General features: G+C 38.9%; 2 protein-coding genes across 9 annotated transcripts in view; both read left to right on the plus strand.

Moving 5' to 3' along the window:
• Nucleotides 1-335: 335 nt before the first annotated feature.
• The window catches only part of LOC149814187 (uncharacterized), a 30,665-nt gene continuing 15,356 nt past the window's right edge, over nucleotides 336-15,644 (plus strand). For 2 of the 7 annotated variants that reach the window (XR_016428083.1, XR_016428085.1), the window contains exons 1-9: nucleotides 336-549; nucleotides 3,457-3,529; nucleotides 3,617-3,754; nucleotides 4,275-4,368; nucleotides 5,740-5,856; nucleotides 5,971-6,025; nucleotides 6,669-7,156; nucleotides 12,083-12,343; nucleotides 14,518-14,581. Coding sequence is in view for 4 of the 7 variants with exons in the window: in XM_089990176.1 (XP_089846302.1) it covers nucleotides 517-549; nucleotides 3,457-3,529; nucleotides 3,617-3,754; nucleotides 4,275-4,368; nucleotides 5,740-5,856; nucleotides 5,971-6,025; nucleotides 6,669-7,133 (975 nt within the window). In the remaining 3 variants the exon portion in view is untranslated. Of the gene's footprint in view, nucleotides 550-3,456; nucleotides 3,530-3,616; nucleotides 3,755-3,993; nucleotides 4,369-5,739; nucleotides 5,857-5,970; nucleotides 6,026-6,668; nucleotides 7,428-12,082; nucleotides 12,344-14,517; nucleotides 14,582-15,644 lie in introns of those variants that run through there. The other 5 variants (XR_016428084.1, XM_089990176.1, XM_089990177.1 and 2 more) reach the window with 5 other exon arrangements.
• Nucleotides 10,515-11,323, plus strand: LOC149814188 (uncharacterized). 2 transcript variants are annotated; one of them, XM_089990182.1, is made up of 3 exons: nucleotides 10,515-10,828; nucleotides 10,898-10,981; nucleotides 11,098-11,323. In XM_089990182.1, the coding sequence occupies exons 1-3, from the start codon at nucleotides 10,634-10,636 to the stop codon at nucleotides 11,176-11,178; spliced, it is 360 nt and encodes a 119-aa protein (XP_089846308.1). In that variant the 5' UTR covers nucleotides 10,515-10,633; the 3' UTR covers nucleotides 11,179-11,323. The 2 variants fall into 2 exon arrangements, with proteins under 2 accessions (XP_089846308.1, XP_089846306.1); XM_089990180.1 differs by having other exon boundaries at nucleotides 10,515-10,981.

Below are 15,644 nucleotides of genomic sequence, written 5' to 3' on the forward strand. Positions count from 1 at the left end.
TGGTTTGTTGACTTTTGAGCTTTCTAAAATGCAAATCGGATGGCCACGATGTCAGCATGAGCAAAAACGCTCATTTTCAGCATGACCTGATCTGCTTCCAAATTTTTGCAATCTTTTGTCTGTGGGTCCCGTTATGTGGGGCCTGGTTAGGTGGCTCCCACCTCCCAGTGAGTGGGTTCCACACGAAGCGAAACTGAAAAACTCGGCGATTAATCGGGGTGGGTCGGGACCCGTGGAGGGTGGATCCGGGGTAACAAATTTAACCGAAAGGCTGAACCGTGGTTAAGAGAGACAGGTATACGTAGGGTTTTCGGGTTACGGTTTTTCCGGATCCAATCCTTTCTTCGTCTGAAAAATATCCAAAAGAAAAAGGGAGGAAAAACGAATTAGGGTTTCTTTTTCGTACGATTTTTCGAGGGGAGAAGTGATTTTTTTTTTACTTTACTTTTTTTTTTCAATTTATCTTGTTCGTTCTCAGTTCTCACCGATCGGAATCGATGGCCGGAATCTGACGAAATGAGGAAGAAGCTCGACACTCGTTTTCCGGCGGTACGTTGGCCGTTTTCTTGTTTTTTCCTTTTTTTTTATGGTGCTCGTCTTGCCCAAGTTCGTGATTTCGTGGGAGGTTCTTGTTTGGATTGTTTTGATATTGTGGGGATATACTCGATTTTGGATTTTCGTTTGTTTTTCCGTTTTCTAGGGTTTTTTGCCCTTTTTTCAAGGGTTATGTTGCAACTTTGAAAGGGGGTTGGATTAGGTTTCTGATTGATTTGGAGTGTTTGATTGTGAGGGAGGTTATGATGGTGTTTCTGAACTCCAGTATAGCCTTTGGCATGGTGGAGTTTATCTTGATTTTTTTGGGGTTTTGGTCATGGAGATCGAATCCAGCTCGAATTAGGTATTCAGATTGTTGCACACGATTTTGATGCCGATATGAATGATTGCCGTCGAAAACTTCGTGATTTGGTTCCTAGATCTTTTTTTTTTTTGTTTTTTTTGGGGGGGTTGGGCGGCAGGGGGTTGGGTTGGTTGTGAGTTTACACCTTATCAGAATGAGGGGTGTGTTTGCAGTTTAATTGTTTCATCTACACACACTCCATAGTGTCATGCCCATGTTCAAGGACATCTGTAGAGTGGCAATCGGGAAATATTGTGGGTAACCATGTATCTTTTGGGATTGACTACAAAAACTTCCAGTTTTCGGATTTTTTTGCATGTAGCTTTCTGCGTGCTCTGTTACGGTGCTATTTTGTTTCTTGCATTGAATGTATGAAGGGGAGTTTGAGTGTGACAGCGGTTCTCTTTGAGAGATCCCATCCGGGAATCTAGTTGCCTACTTAACTGCCTAGTAGAGAATGAGGTAATAGATAAACTCTTTGCTTTGGAAGTTGGTACATATTTGTATCCTGCTTGTCTTTCCTCAAACTCTCCCAGATGATTATCTCTTTTGTGTTGGGGGCAGCTTAAAATGTTACATAACTAACCTATCCTACTCGTTCCACTTTCCTGTTTATTCTGCTATTTTTTTTCTGAGAAACGAACTACAATTTTGTAGCTTAGGTCTACGATGCCATCTCCTGGTGTTAATTGGTTGGTGTGAGGCCACACTCAATTCTGAACTCTGAAGTAACACTTTCACCTTTTTTATGATTGCTCCAACCTTATCAATTTAAATATTTGACTTGGTAAACTGTAAAGATTAAGAGAGAAGATTGATATTGGTCTTTCCCATTTCTGAACTCTGAAGTAACACTTTCGCCTGTTTTTATGATTGCTCCAGCCTTATCAATTTAAATATTTGACTTGGTAAACTGTAAAGATTAAGAGAGAAGGTTGATATTGGTCTTTCCTATTTCACTCTCCTTGCAAGCCTTGTATATTCAAGTTTTCCTTTTTGGATGTTCTTGTATATTCAAGACCTTTTTTATTGGATCGCAGGCCTACCAGGTTCTTTATGCTGGAATTGTAACTTCTTCATGAAGTCATTAATCTACTGTTCTTAAACGTGCACGTTGCTTTCTTATGCTGCTTGTATAGATTACCATTCGGAACCTCCAGAAATATGATGGGAGATGTACTGAGTTAGTTCTTTCAATGATTTATCGAGACCCAAACCGTCTCCTGTGATAATTTAGAACACTTAATGTTCCTTAAAGCAGTCTTTTTGTTGGTGACAACCTAATTTGACATGATGTTTCACATGCAATTTTGATTGACAGTGAAACAAGATGAAGGGTTCTGTGTGTCTGTGTGCGTAGAGAGGGGGTGGGGGTTGTAGGTGTGGACATCCACATGGTTCTAGTTTTCAATGTTACAGCACATACTTTGCAAATCAATCCCCATAGATGTGTTCAGCATGGTCTAACTGCATCTTAAATCCTGTTTTTTCATAAAAAAAAAGAGGATCTTTTGAGTCGTGAATATCTGGTTCATTGTGGGCCACTGTTTTTTCAAGCCCTTCAGAAACCTGCTCGTGTGTTGTAATTAGACAACCCAAAATCTGATTCCTACTAAACAAACCATGTTGATTATTTATGTAAGGTCTCAGATTCATTAAAAAAAAGAAAGGTAAAAAGTTATGGGCATAGACACTGTGTGAACGTCTTCACCTACACCATGCCCTACATATGTATTTAATTAGCTTCAAATGGATGCTAAGTGTTTTCCTACATTTTATTCTTGCAGAGGACTTGATAACTAAATCGTACTCTTTGGCCTGTCTTTCAAGCTATGAATCCTACTAATTAATGTATTCATTATCTTTTATAAAAAAACATGAAGTTTTAATAAGTTTAGCAGACACCAGCAGTAGCTTTTGTAATAGCATATCATATGTAATATGGTTGCTTTTGAAGGGCCATGGTAACCATGTTGATATGGTGTGTCATGGGTACATGTGCAGGAGATAGCTGGGGCAGCCAACAAGGAGTCAGCACAAAGTTGAATTGACCAATTTTATTCAGTTTTTTTTGGCTCTTTTAAGTTTTAAATTCTAATCCTTAATATAAGGGCTCACTATTCACTTTTATCATTTAGTAATTAGTAGGTAACCGTATGTTGTTGGCTAAGTATTAGTTCATACTTTATTACCGAAAAAAGTATTAGTTCATACTTTTTATTTTGATACAGCTTTGTGTGTGTGCGTGCATGTGAACTTTTCAGAAATTCAAGCATTACACCTGTGCATGTGTGTGTGCGTGCTTTTGTGAAATTCAAGCACTGCACCCCCCCTTGTCAGTGCCCATATCCTTGTGACATGCACATGTTGATAATGTTGGGTATGTTTCTTACCTAACACTGTCTTGTACCAGTATAGTGCATATATCTTGTGCTGTGATTAATGCTTTTGGTATTTCTTTCTCAATATATTTCTCCATTAGATTTCACCTTGGAAGTCAAATGCATTGTTGGGGCTTGGACTGTTAAGCACATCTCATGTGATAACTCTTTTGGCAGTCCCGAATAAAAAAGATTATGCAAGCTGATGAAGATGTCGGAAAGATTGCCATGGCTGTGCCACTTCTAGTGTGTAAGTATCATTGCTTTCTGTGTAATGTTGGCAAGCTGAAGTCTTTCTTGGAGAAAATACTGAAATAGGTGCCTGTTTGTTTATCAGCCTTTTGTTGGTGTCAATTGGATAGAGGTCTGACCTGGCTGGACACATGCTTGACCTCTATTGCCAGTCTTACCCAAGATGGAACCTTGGCAAAACAGGTCAGGCAGGGGGCCTGGAAAAAGTCTGACCCAGATCCTGGTTAGTCATGTATAAATTTTTTCTGCCCCTTTCAAAGATATCTAATTGTCAAGAGAAAACATCGTGGTTCAGCCATGTATGAACAGTCAAAGGGGTAATTAATAGAAAAGGTCAGCAGTGACATCTAAAAAAGTACACAATGGTACAGGTGGCTTCACAAAATTGCTGCTACTTTTTCCAATTTGGCTTTGCAGCAGGCAATCTTTTTTTCTTTTTCTTTTTTATCTTTTTCTCTGTAGATAGCCAGACCTGATCTCATTCTGATGCTAACATTGACGATCTTATGAGGCTTGATTCAACCATCTGAAAACTGAGGCCAGTATCCACCATTATCAATTCTGTTAACATCCTCACCAGTTATATATTTTAAATTCTATCCATCATTTCTAATTTTGTTGTGCACATACAATGCTGCTGTTTTACTCCTTATTTACCACATTGACTAAGATTCGGATGGTGAATTTTTTGAAATATAAGGTGGGTATCTCATTTGAGTTTTTAACCAATTATTTTCTTGCAGCAAAAGCACTGGAATTGTTTCTTCAAGATCTTTGTGACCGGACCTATGAAATTACTCTCCAAAGAGGAGCAAAGACAATGAGTGCTTTACATCTGTAAGTCGTCATTTATTTTGGTTGTTTTTTTCTTTTTCTTTTTAAACAATAATTTTAATATTCATCTGAGCTTTAAACATGGTGCCACAAACACATATATTAAGTTTTTAGATGCTATATAGTTCATCTTTTGATTATTACTCTCTCTCTCTAGTTTGGTTTTAGCCCCCATGGGATTTGTATCTACTTCACCACCCACCCTCACATTGATTCCTGTTTCCAATCCATCTTTTAAGCTATTTTAACAAGAACCACAACTTAATTCTATCCTATTGGCGCATATGTAATTTGCAGTGTGATTACCATGGTCTCCCTTACAAATGTTCATATGAGAAAGTAAACCTAGCTTTCATGGTTCAAAAATACCTTCTGGCTATCATATTCAATGCCGGTGGTGGTCTTACAGGTTTTATTTGGACCCCCCTTCAATCAAGACTAAGGCTGTTGCTGTAGTTTATGAGGAGTGGGCATTTGTTGAGGCACTTGATCGTAACAGGATTGTGATGACTGCGACTTTAGTTTATGGGAACTGGGCATTTTTTGAGGCACTTATTCATCACAGCATTGTAATTGCTGTCATTTAGTTTTTTTTTCAATAATTATTATTATAAGGTTATAAATCCATATCTTAAGTGTTGAAGCACGGAACAGTATTTGCAAACCAATGCTTTCTTTCTATGAATATCTTTTTTCAGTGCTCTTAAAGCTGATAAAATCACAAGTGAATTATCTATGGGAGTTCTTTCCATGTATCCTTCCTTTCACTTGAAATCACCAGCTGATGGCTTTGTCCTACTTTATCAGGGACAGAGTTTTTCCATTTATATCCGCTAGATGGGGCTGTAGCATATGGTTGGCTGGCTTTGGCAGCTAGGCTGAGTGCTATGTTGATTAACTGCTTTAGGTTCGTTTTTTGTCTTTTCTAAATACATCACCTGCCACAACTGCTGCTGTTTTAAGTTGCTCATCTTTAACATGAAGGAGCTGGCTTGGGCTGTTGGGAAACATGGTTCATGCAGGGTGGCAACATGCTTTAGAATGTGTGAATTTGTTCCTGAACAGAAGTTAGCATTCCTCTTCTGGGTGTACAGGAATCCAGAGAGCTGATGTGTATCTGTTTCTCGTCCCTTTTGTATTGTGTTCTTGACTTCAAACTTTCTTTTAATGTGATTCTTTTCCGTTCATGTACTTCTCTCTCTCTCTCTCTCCACACACACACACTACACAATTGGTTGGTGCCATGATCTATGGCTTAGAACAGAGCATGCACACGCACAAAACACATCCATACCTAAGTGTGGTATTGTAATTAAAATATTCATAAATAGTTGGACCAAGAACCTCTTTTACCGCTCACTCTGTTATTTTCAGGAAACAATGTGTTCAAAGCTTCAGTGTCTTCGACTTTTTGAGAGAAATCGTAAACAAAGTTCCTGACCTTGGTGGTACTGATGCTGGAGGTGATGAAAGACATCTTCCTAGGAGAAGGTATAATGATATTATGTATGAACTAATAAGTAGTGTATCTTTTGTTGGAACACATGGTCAAATTTTCATTACTTGTAGCAGCAGCACAAGTTACAATATTGTGTTCTTTAACAGGAGAGTTGTGGAAGATGATGACGACAGTGAAGAGGAGTCAAAGAGGACTAGGACTGTAAGTACCATCATTTAAGATTCTGATTGCCTTCATCTGATCTATTTATTTGAAGTAAGCGATGTATCATGTGACCTTTCATTAGCTTCATTGTCATATGCATCTCTTATACATAGAATTGGAATACAGAGCTAAAAATGGCTGCCTTTTGCATATAGTTATTTTTCCAATAGCGGATAAAGATGAAGGGTCAAATAAGTTAGCTGGACTAATTTTCCACTCTCATTAGGGGAGATATCTTGGGTTTGGATTACATCATGGGAAAAGAGAAATAAGTTTTCAGAATCTTTTCTAAAGAAGTTTAAAAATCTTTAGGACCAGGTCTGTATTCGACACCATTTTTTTGAAGTTGATGGTGCTCAACTAGTGTGGGCTTTGTGTGCAAATCTGAAAATCATGTTTGGTCCGTCATATTATATTATATTTGTTCCGACCAGTTCTTTGTTTATTGATTGGCAATATCAGGTTACAATGTTCGCCATTGTGTCAGCTGATTGTTGTCCAAACCTTTTATGAATGAGTAAAAGCCCCCAAATCTCTGAGGGCCTCGATGCTCTGTGTGTGTTTCACTCTAAAGAAACATAGTAAAGTTTCCTGTTATTTATGCATTTTATGAGCCTTTATCTGTATATTATCTTTGCAGCAGGATGCGCCTCACAGTAGTGGTAGAGGACGTGGGAGGGGCAGAGGAAGGGGTCGAGGTGGTCGTGGTAGGGTAAGCGAAAGAGACGCCACTCACTTTGAAAAATGTGAAGATGATCTAGATCTCCCTCCTGAAAATGGAGACAAACACAAACCCTCTTCTAAAGGGTTAGATAATGGTTTGGAGGCCAAAGAAACAAAGGAAGATGAATCTTGTAGTACAAGTAACACAGTTGTGCGGAACATTGATCTCAATCTTGACCTAGATGAAAATGGCAATACTCCTGCTGCTTCCACCTCTGCTTCTGCTTCTGTTTCTACAATGGAACCAGAACTGAAACATGAGGAATACCCAGGGTGGTCACTTTCCGAGATGAACAGAATAGGAATTGATCCTTTGCAGCTTGCACAGCTCAATAGTCATGTAGATGAAGATGAGGAAGATTATGACAATGGAGAAGGTTGACAAGGCGGGCTTCTTAATCTCAGGTTTGAGTTTATTTCTGACCTGTTATTCTCTTCTTTAAACTGGGTAGTTAGGAAAGAAATAGGCCACACACACGCACACATACATTTCGCTCACCTCATAGAGAAGAATGACTGAAGCTATTTCAGTCTCTTTAGAAGTTGTAATATAGTGTTTTATAGCATGTCAACAGTCTAAGGAAATGCTCAACATGTTCAATCTGGACGGTGCTTAAACTTGTTTCTAATTATTGAATATACGATTTCTTAGCAAGATCTATGGAATAGATAATTTGCTTTTTTTTTTTTCATTTTTAATTCAATGCAATTTGCGAAGCCAAATGTTAATCTTTAGAGAACATGTTTAATGTAATAACTAGCTCAGTTTTTAGGAAAGGTTGTCTGTGAGAACCATGGAAGTTCTTCAGGGGTTGTTGTGATCCCACATAATCTGTTGCAAATTCAAGTTGATGACCAATTAGTGTTTCACACCTTTACTGAGGCGGGCACGCATCAAAGAATGGGGAAAGTTTACAGTTGACAGGCATTCTTCTAAACATGTCATCTCCTCTCATCACACCCTTCTTCAATGCACAGTGCTAACCCTCATTGAAAAGGGATTAAGCCTCTACTGATTTTGTATAAGCTGGCTATGCCTTACGTTGGTTATTCACCATAACAGGATATACGTTTACATGTAAAGAGTTTGGAGCTTTTCGGACATTTAGTTGGACTCTGTTACATATTTGAGTTTGGACGTAAGAATACCAAATTCCAAGTCTAATTTAGTAATTAATCATCTATTTGGTACCGAGTCTGACTAAATATGTTCGTATTTCTGCCAGTTCTGTGCGAAACCCGGACTGTTTACATTCTTGGACGTGCTTTCGTTCAGATGCTTGGAAGTGCACTTGATTATTTTTCTTGTATATGAAGTAAAATTCAATCCATAATATGTTCCGGGCGTTAATTATCAGTGCTTTAGCCGAGTTGAAACACGCTTGGCCAAGATTAGTTAGTTGAGGGTTTTGTAATCCGCAGTGATCAAGCATTGGGCTCCAATGGAATCTACCTAAATGTATCTCTTCCGTTTGGACCCGTTTGCTTCAAAGAATGGAAAGGGATATGGTGCGTTTGAATTTCTTGTTTGGGTTAAGACATCCATAAACTTTTTCAAGAAAAACACTCATTGCCCCTTCCCCAACGGGCCGCACGAATCATCTTGAATGATGAAGGCCACTTATTATTAGTTATCTTGATTTCTGTTGAGAAATCTTCTGAGATTCTTATTCACCACCTTATTTCTTTGGTTAATCCCTTAATTATTAACCATATCCTAAATTTTTGTTGCAACATGGTTGTTGGAACAAAAGTAATGAAGGGGAGGAAATCCAAAACCACCACGAAGAAGAAAAAAAATGATTTTTTTTGCAAATGATAACCGCCTTATCAGCCATTTGCAAATTACCCCTACCTTATCGGGTTTGCAAATTGGTCCCTGCCTTTTGTTAACCTTTGCAAATTAGTCCTTGTAGTGAACGACCGTCCCTCAGCATGACGGAAACCGTTAAGGGCAGATAAATTAATGATTTCTACACCCCCACAAGGACTATTTTGCGAAAAACCCATAAGACATGGACTGATTTGCAAAAACGAGTAAAAAAAACAAAAAAAAGCATTTTCTTTGCTCTACCGCGATCCAACGCGAAGCATCTATACCGTCCATACGAAGAATCTCAACGGTGTGATCATGGTCACCGGAGTGAAGGTCAGACTACAGCAGCCCAACAACTCAGTGGTGGTGTCAGCGCCAGCCGACTCCTCTCTCAACTTCCCAGAGGAAGCAATCCGATCAGAAGGTCACCACCCATTTTTCTGGTGAAATTATGATGGGATTCCACCGCCACAACTAGCCTTTGGATGAGATGATGCTCACCACCACCACATCTTCGCCAGAGCATGAGCACAGCGGTGGTTTCTCGGAGTTCAGTTCCTCCAAGGTTAGCTGTGGATCCCAACAGTAGCAGAGAGCAGAGCACAAGAGCGTGTAAAAGGATGCCAAGTTATCATCCAAATTGCCGGATTGCCCTAGGGGAGAGAGAGAGAGAGAGAGATTGGGAGACGAGGGCCGTTCAGGTCAGCGTTTGGCCATGGTTAAACTAACAGATGTTGACAGAAGGGACATTTTGTAAAAACAGACAGAAAGGCGGGGACCAATTTGCAAAACCCGATAAGGTGGGAACTAATTTGTAAATGGCTGATAAGACAGGGACCGATTTGTAAACAACCCAAAAAGAAAAACATATCCTAAATTCGGGGATGTCAACCATCCGGATTTGGGTCCGGACGAAATTTGAATCCATTTAGTCAAATTTGATAGTGTAAATAGGTACAATTAACAATCAGATTCGGGCTTCGTGGAGACTTACGTTCTTATCAGAATCCGAGTCTGATGATCTGTATCTGATTGTGTAAAAGTTTGTCCGATTAGCTATTTTAAGCTAGTCGGATATAGATTCCATACTACCTTTTTCATCTGAACCCAAATCCTGTTACCAGTATTCAATCGGGACCGATACAGTAAAGCCCATATCTGAACTCAAATCCCTCCTGCTCACATCTCTACCAAAATTTTATGCTCTCTCTTTCTCTCTCTTAGGGCACTTTTGAAAGCGAGAAAGATGTAAGAAAAATAATACAAAATTAAAAATCCTTACCGATTTTTTGACCCTTCCAAATGATAGAGACTTCTGCGTTGAGAGAGTCTAAAAAGTATTTTTTTTTATAGGAAACATTCCTCCATGAGATAAAAAAAAGAATGTTTCTTACCAAGATAAAAATTATTTTTACACTCCCCACCACCCACCGTCTCACCGCCACCACCCACCATCTCACCATAACCATCACCATCCATCTCACCACCACCATCACCACTACCTTCCTCCTGGTCTCTCTCATTTTTTACATTTTTTCTCTCTGATTTTCTCATGCTATACAAACAAGCAAAAAACTTTCTTTTGGAAAACTTCTCATATCAAAACTCTCATAGGCAAAACTTTTTTCCTACGACAGTTTTTCTCTCTTCCAAACGTGCTTTTAGGGATTTCAATAAATCAGATTTTATCCGATGTATGATCAACTTCAATTCCGTTTAGTTTAGTTGCATTTGCTAAGCCCAAAGGCCCAAAACCATATATGATTATAATCCAATGCAGATATGGCTTTAATTTTTTGCTACCGAACACAAAATATCCAAATTTGATGGATACCGTTTACATATAAAAAAGCAGATCTAGTATAAGTTTTTCACCATCAATCCGAATCGGCTATGGTATTGGTCACATGCGATTCTAATCCGAGCCGTTTACATCTCTCCCTCTCTCTCTCCTAGGTTCCCGTGAGTGGTTCCTGTATTCCCATGGAGTCAGACTTCGCTCTATACTCGATCCAATAAACGTCAAAGACCTCTCTCTCACTCACCTGCCAGCTGCTGAGAGCAAGATGTCATCGGCCAAACCCAACGGGAAACCGACCGGAGAAGACGACGACACCAAAGCAAAGGAGGCCGCTGTGGCCAAAACCGCCGGATTCGTGGTGTTTTCCGGCATTGCCATGAGTCTCATCAAGGCCCTCACTCCCAAGAAACAACCACCACCACCACCACACCCACACCCACCACGAGACCACTCAGTCAAGGTAAACACCAAACAAGAGAAAGAAGCTAAAATCCATACTTTTCCATTCAAGCCTTCTCCTTTCCACCAGGAACCGAAAGCTCAAGGAAGACCCTCACAGACCATCGAGATTGTGAAAGGAGACACCCTTTGGGGCCTCTCTAGAAAATATGGGGTTTGTGTTTTTTTTTCTGTTTCCTTTCATCCTTTGTCTCCAATCATTTTGTCGTTAATACTTGTGTGCTCTTCTTGTGGTTTTGATTTGGGTTTTTGGTTGTGTATGTTGGTTAGATTTCGATAGATGCGATCAAGGAGGCGAATGGTCTCTCTAGCGATACCATCTATGCTGGGAAGAAGCTCATCATTCCATGAGGATCATTTGGGTCATTTGCTTGTCAATACCATAATTAGATTTTGTTACTTTGGTTGGTGTTTTAGTCTGTCCATTCGTTGTAATGAATGCATGTATTTTGTTTGTTGAAATGCCAGTGTTTGTTTTAACTTTTATGCCCTCTCATTACTTTGGTGTTTTTTCTCTTTTCCACTCTTTCAACATTTCAACATTGAAGCTACCGTTGTCGGGTGCCATTTTTTTGAGTTATAAATAGGAAAAACATTGAAGCTACTGATTGGCTATTGGCTTTGGTAGATTTCTCACAACCATCTGGTGTGGTGAGGGTTGGTAGCTTAAAAATGTGGAAAAAGGGTCCGATGGAAAAGGGAAACATATGCATGCCTATGAAATGAAAACCCCAAATTGCCAACCAACTATCAAATAACTGAAAGTGCAAAGGAAAAACTAACGAGGCAATTGATGAAGTATGAATTGCGCATCAAAGAGTGCATTAGAGTCATGCATTAAAGCATCAATTTTAGGTTTAGAACCCACATTAGCTATAGTTCGAATCTCGTTCAAATCGAAGTTAAACAAAAAAAGTTATGGTATTTTCAGTGCATCTGGTCTAGCAAAATAATTGTTTTTAATCTTCTTTTTGGAATATCCAAAAAAGAGAATCTGCCATAAAAAGAGGCTGCAAACCCTAGGCAAATCGTTTTTGCTTAGGAAAGTGCACTTAAGACCTCGAATCTGAAGCTTCCATGGAGTTTTCTCCAGCCGCCCCTCTCCCTCATCATCTTTTCTCTAAGTTTTCCCTAAGTTTTTGAAGTTTCTCTTCCTATCGTCTCTTTCCCTCTATCATATCTCCTCTTTCTTGTGCTTCTTCTCCATTTTCGGTATTCCTTGTTGTTGCTGATTCATTTATTGCTGTGATTGCAGGTGTAGCACCTTGTGGAAGACGCCCTTCTCAGCTGGAGTGTTGTCTACTCCATCTGAGATCGTCCGGCTCTATCCCTCCGGCCTTCTTCCCCATCCGAATGTGATTCGGTTACCCTCCATCCATCGGTGTATGTCCACCTTGCTACAGCCAGCAATCCCAACAGTTTGACGCATCTGCAGCATCCTTGAGGGTTTTTTGGCGCACTTTAGTAGGCACACTCCGCTCCCCACTACCGCTCCCTTTGGGACAGCCGATACAAGGTATGTCTTCCTCCTCCCCTTCTCGTAGTTAAAACCGATGTGTATGCTGTTTTGTTTTGTTTTCATTTTTATTGATTGCGTGTTTGGCATTAATTTCAACCTTAGTATGTTAAGTGGCGCAGAGGACAACGCTTAGAGTGAGTCTAAGTAGGATCAATAGCTGTTGTTTTGTGGTTTTCGTGATTGATGAATAGAAAAAAGAGGAAATCAAGTCCATCTTCCAACCGAGTGAGGTTATCCCATTTTAAGCTTTCTCTTAGTTTCAAATGCATAGTGTAACATGAGTTGCAGTAGTGAATCGTAGTTTGATTTCCTGTGGCCTTGGGTACCTTTGATTAGATCTAAATTCGTGGTTTAGTTGGCACGTTTATGATTGAGCATCGATCGTAATAGGTTCCAAGCTTTTGCCAAGTTTGATTAGGGCTGTTCTAGCCGATCTTGGGTCTAGCCTCAATAAGAAGCTATTCCAATCATTTGGTGAGTATAACATGGTATTGTCTACAGTGAAGGTTTGCCCTGTAATGTGATTCATTTTAAGGCACTGGTATTATAAAGTATGTTGCAGCAGGTTACCGAAAGTCGATTAGGACTTTGCTAGTCGATCTAGGTAATCCATCTCAAAGAGGAGACAGGTATATTTGTTGTGTTAACCATGTATGTGTACTAGTGTGTTTGCTGTCTAGTGAGCTCCCTTACCGTAACATAGTGTTATTTGGTCAATGGTGCTCATGGGCTGAAGGAAATCTTGCATTAGTATTATCTAAGTAGTAGCTTCAGTGTTAATTTCTTTCTTTTATGCTAGTTGAGTTGCCTATTGTGTTAGGATGTTAATCTTGTTCTAGGCCTTGTTATAATATTGAGTCAGGTGCTGTTAGTAAGGTAAATCAGATTAGATTAATGATCTTTTGCTGGTTTTTAATGTTAAAAAATTAGTTTAAGGAGGTCTTAGAGTAATTAGTTCATTATTCTGATTAGGCAATTTTAGGTATTTTACGTGATCAGAGGTATTCGGTTGACTCGGGTTGTAACAACAAATGTTCATAAATCCCTCTGTTCGCTTATAGATTAAATTAGCTTGTATCCGCTTTCGTTTGCTAAGTTTAATTTTAAAATTAAATAGTTTTTCTGTAGAAGCTGATTTGATATAATTGTTATATTAATTGAGGTTAGTATTCATAGTTGATTACTTTTATTAATTTGCCATTAGCCTTACCGTATCAGCATGTGTTAGAGTTTGTTTGGCTAGCATATCTTAGGGTGCTTAATATAGAGACTGTAGCTTAGTTGACTAATGTGGGTATCATTGTTTTTACATTTGGTTAGTTGGAACCCACCAATTGACTAGAATCACTCTAGTCGATTGACGAGTAGGGAATCTACTATCAATTTTGGGTTTTATAGCTAGTTTAGATGTTAGCTAGTTAATCTGCAGCTGATCATTAACCTAGTGTAGTTAGAAGAGATTTTGTTCAGGTTTCGTAAACCCATTCCAATAGTTTTACCCCCCCCCCCCCCCCCCCCCCATTGCCTAAATCGGCTAGAGGCTTTTCTCTAGTTGAATATGTTGGTCATTGCAAGGAAAAGCACTAATTTAGGGCTATCGTTTCATGTAGTTTAATGGTACATGTAATAGGGTAGGTGGTATATACATGTCTCAGCAACGCAAACAACATTTAGGATAGGGTTTCTTGGTATTCTCGCTCGTTGCCAGTATAGAGTTTCTAGATGGACCTGTCACTAAATCATCACTGAAGTTGTGACACTTATATCTAGAGCTCCCAAATTGATATTCGTGATCCGAGAATTGTGTTGGATTTGTGATTGTGTCAGGAATTCAACAGAACCAAAATCAGTTCAACCGGACTCTGGTTGAGTTCACTATTCATTTTCCATAAGTCTGTCATAAATTAGGGTCCTGGGTTGCGCAAGAGCATAATTGTCTTTTTCTAGTTTATGTAGTTATTCTAATTTTGAGCCTTAGTAGTTTATTAAGTTTCTAATATTAATCTAGAGTTGTTTGCTTTGTTAGAATAATTGGTTTAGAGAGTTAGCTTGGGTAAATTCTCATCTTTCGTATAAATTAGAGTTTTAACTAATCTTAGTTTTAACATCGATTTAGTTGTTTTCAGAATCACTGGGTCAGCATTAACTAACTTCATGTTTGTGTTTTGCAGGTGATTCAACCCGAAAGCTCTTTGCGTATTCCAGAAAGCTTTGGATTTATCTCGTTGTTTCTTTGTCGGTTTCTTTCTTTTATTCTACTTATTTAATTTATTTTTCATTGTATTCTTCTCTTTAATTGAGCAAGTTCGATATCAATAAAATGTAACAATTTAATTTATTACGAGTATATCCTGTTCCCTATGGATCGATCCGAACTCACCACGAAAGTGAAAATTCGGTTATTATTACTTGATTGATGATTTTCCAAACACTTTCAACGATCAAATAACGATTACAAAAATCCGATCAAGTTTTTGGCGCCGTTGCCAAGGAACGACAATTATACTCTTTTACTTTGAATAGTGCAATTTATTGATATCTGTTTAGTTAGTCGTGTTTTAATTGTTCTAGTTAATAGGATTAGTTAGTAAATATATGATTAACGTAGTAAGTACATATAGGATTCACATTTTGCTTATTTAGGATTCACAACTCTTTATTCTTCTGGAGCAATTAGACAGGTGAGTTCTAAAGAACGTAGTGTGAATTTCTATTTCTGTACTTAAGCATACTTAGCGTAGATTTATTTCTGTTATTTCCATTCTTTTTAAGTATACTTAGCGTAGTTGATTATATTTAGTTAATTTTGCTTGTGTTCTGTGCTTTATGCTTTTATACTTAAATAGTTAGGAGATTAGATAGATTAGGTTTCGTTGCACACATTTGGACTTAGTGCTAGTGTATGCACAGGTGTAGGACTTTGGGCATTCCGCTTCATCCTTTCGTTGAGGATCCAGAGAGAATTTTACATTCTCCTCGGAGCCGAACAGAAATGGGGGACCTAGAACCCGAAGCTCCGATGCGCCCTCTCAGGGAGTACTTCCTGCCTACGGAGTACACCCAGGCGTCATGTATTAGAAGACCAACTATAGGGGCGCCACATTACGAGATTAAGGCCAGTGTAATACATATGTTACCATCGTTCTACGACCTTAGTCATGAGGATCCCTACATACACTTAGATGAGTTCCTCGAAATTTGTTCCACTGTGAAGATCCAGAATTTCGAGGTCGATACTTTGAAATTGACCCTCTTCCCATTTTCATTGAAGGATAGAGCCAAGTATTGGCTGAAATCC

The sequence above is a fragment of the Nuphar pumila genome, chromosome 15 (genome assembly GCF_984573655.1).
Source record: "Nuphar pumila chromosome 15, dmNupPumi1.hap1.1, whole genome shotgun sequence".
NCBI lineage: Eukaryota > Viridiplantae > Streptophyta > Magnoliopsida > Nymphaeales > Nymphaeaceae > Nuphar > Nuphar pumila.

Excerpts from the sequence above, each read along its gene's own strand:
- LOC149814188 (XM_089990180.1), top strand. The coding sequence starts at position 10,634 with ATGTCATCGGCCAAACCCAACGGGAAACCGACCGGAGAAGACGACGAC. Across the intron at positions 10,982-11,097 it reads GCCTCTCTAGAAAATATGGG|ATTTCGATAGATGCGATCAA; the intron begins GTTTGTGTTTTT and ends TATGTTGGTTAG.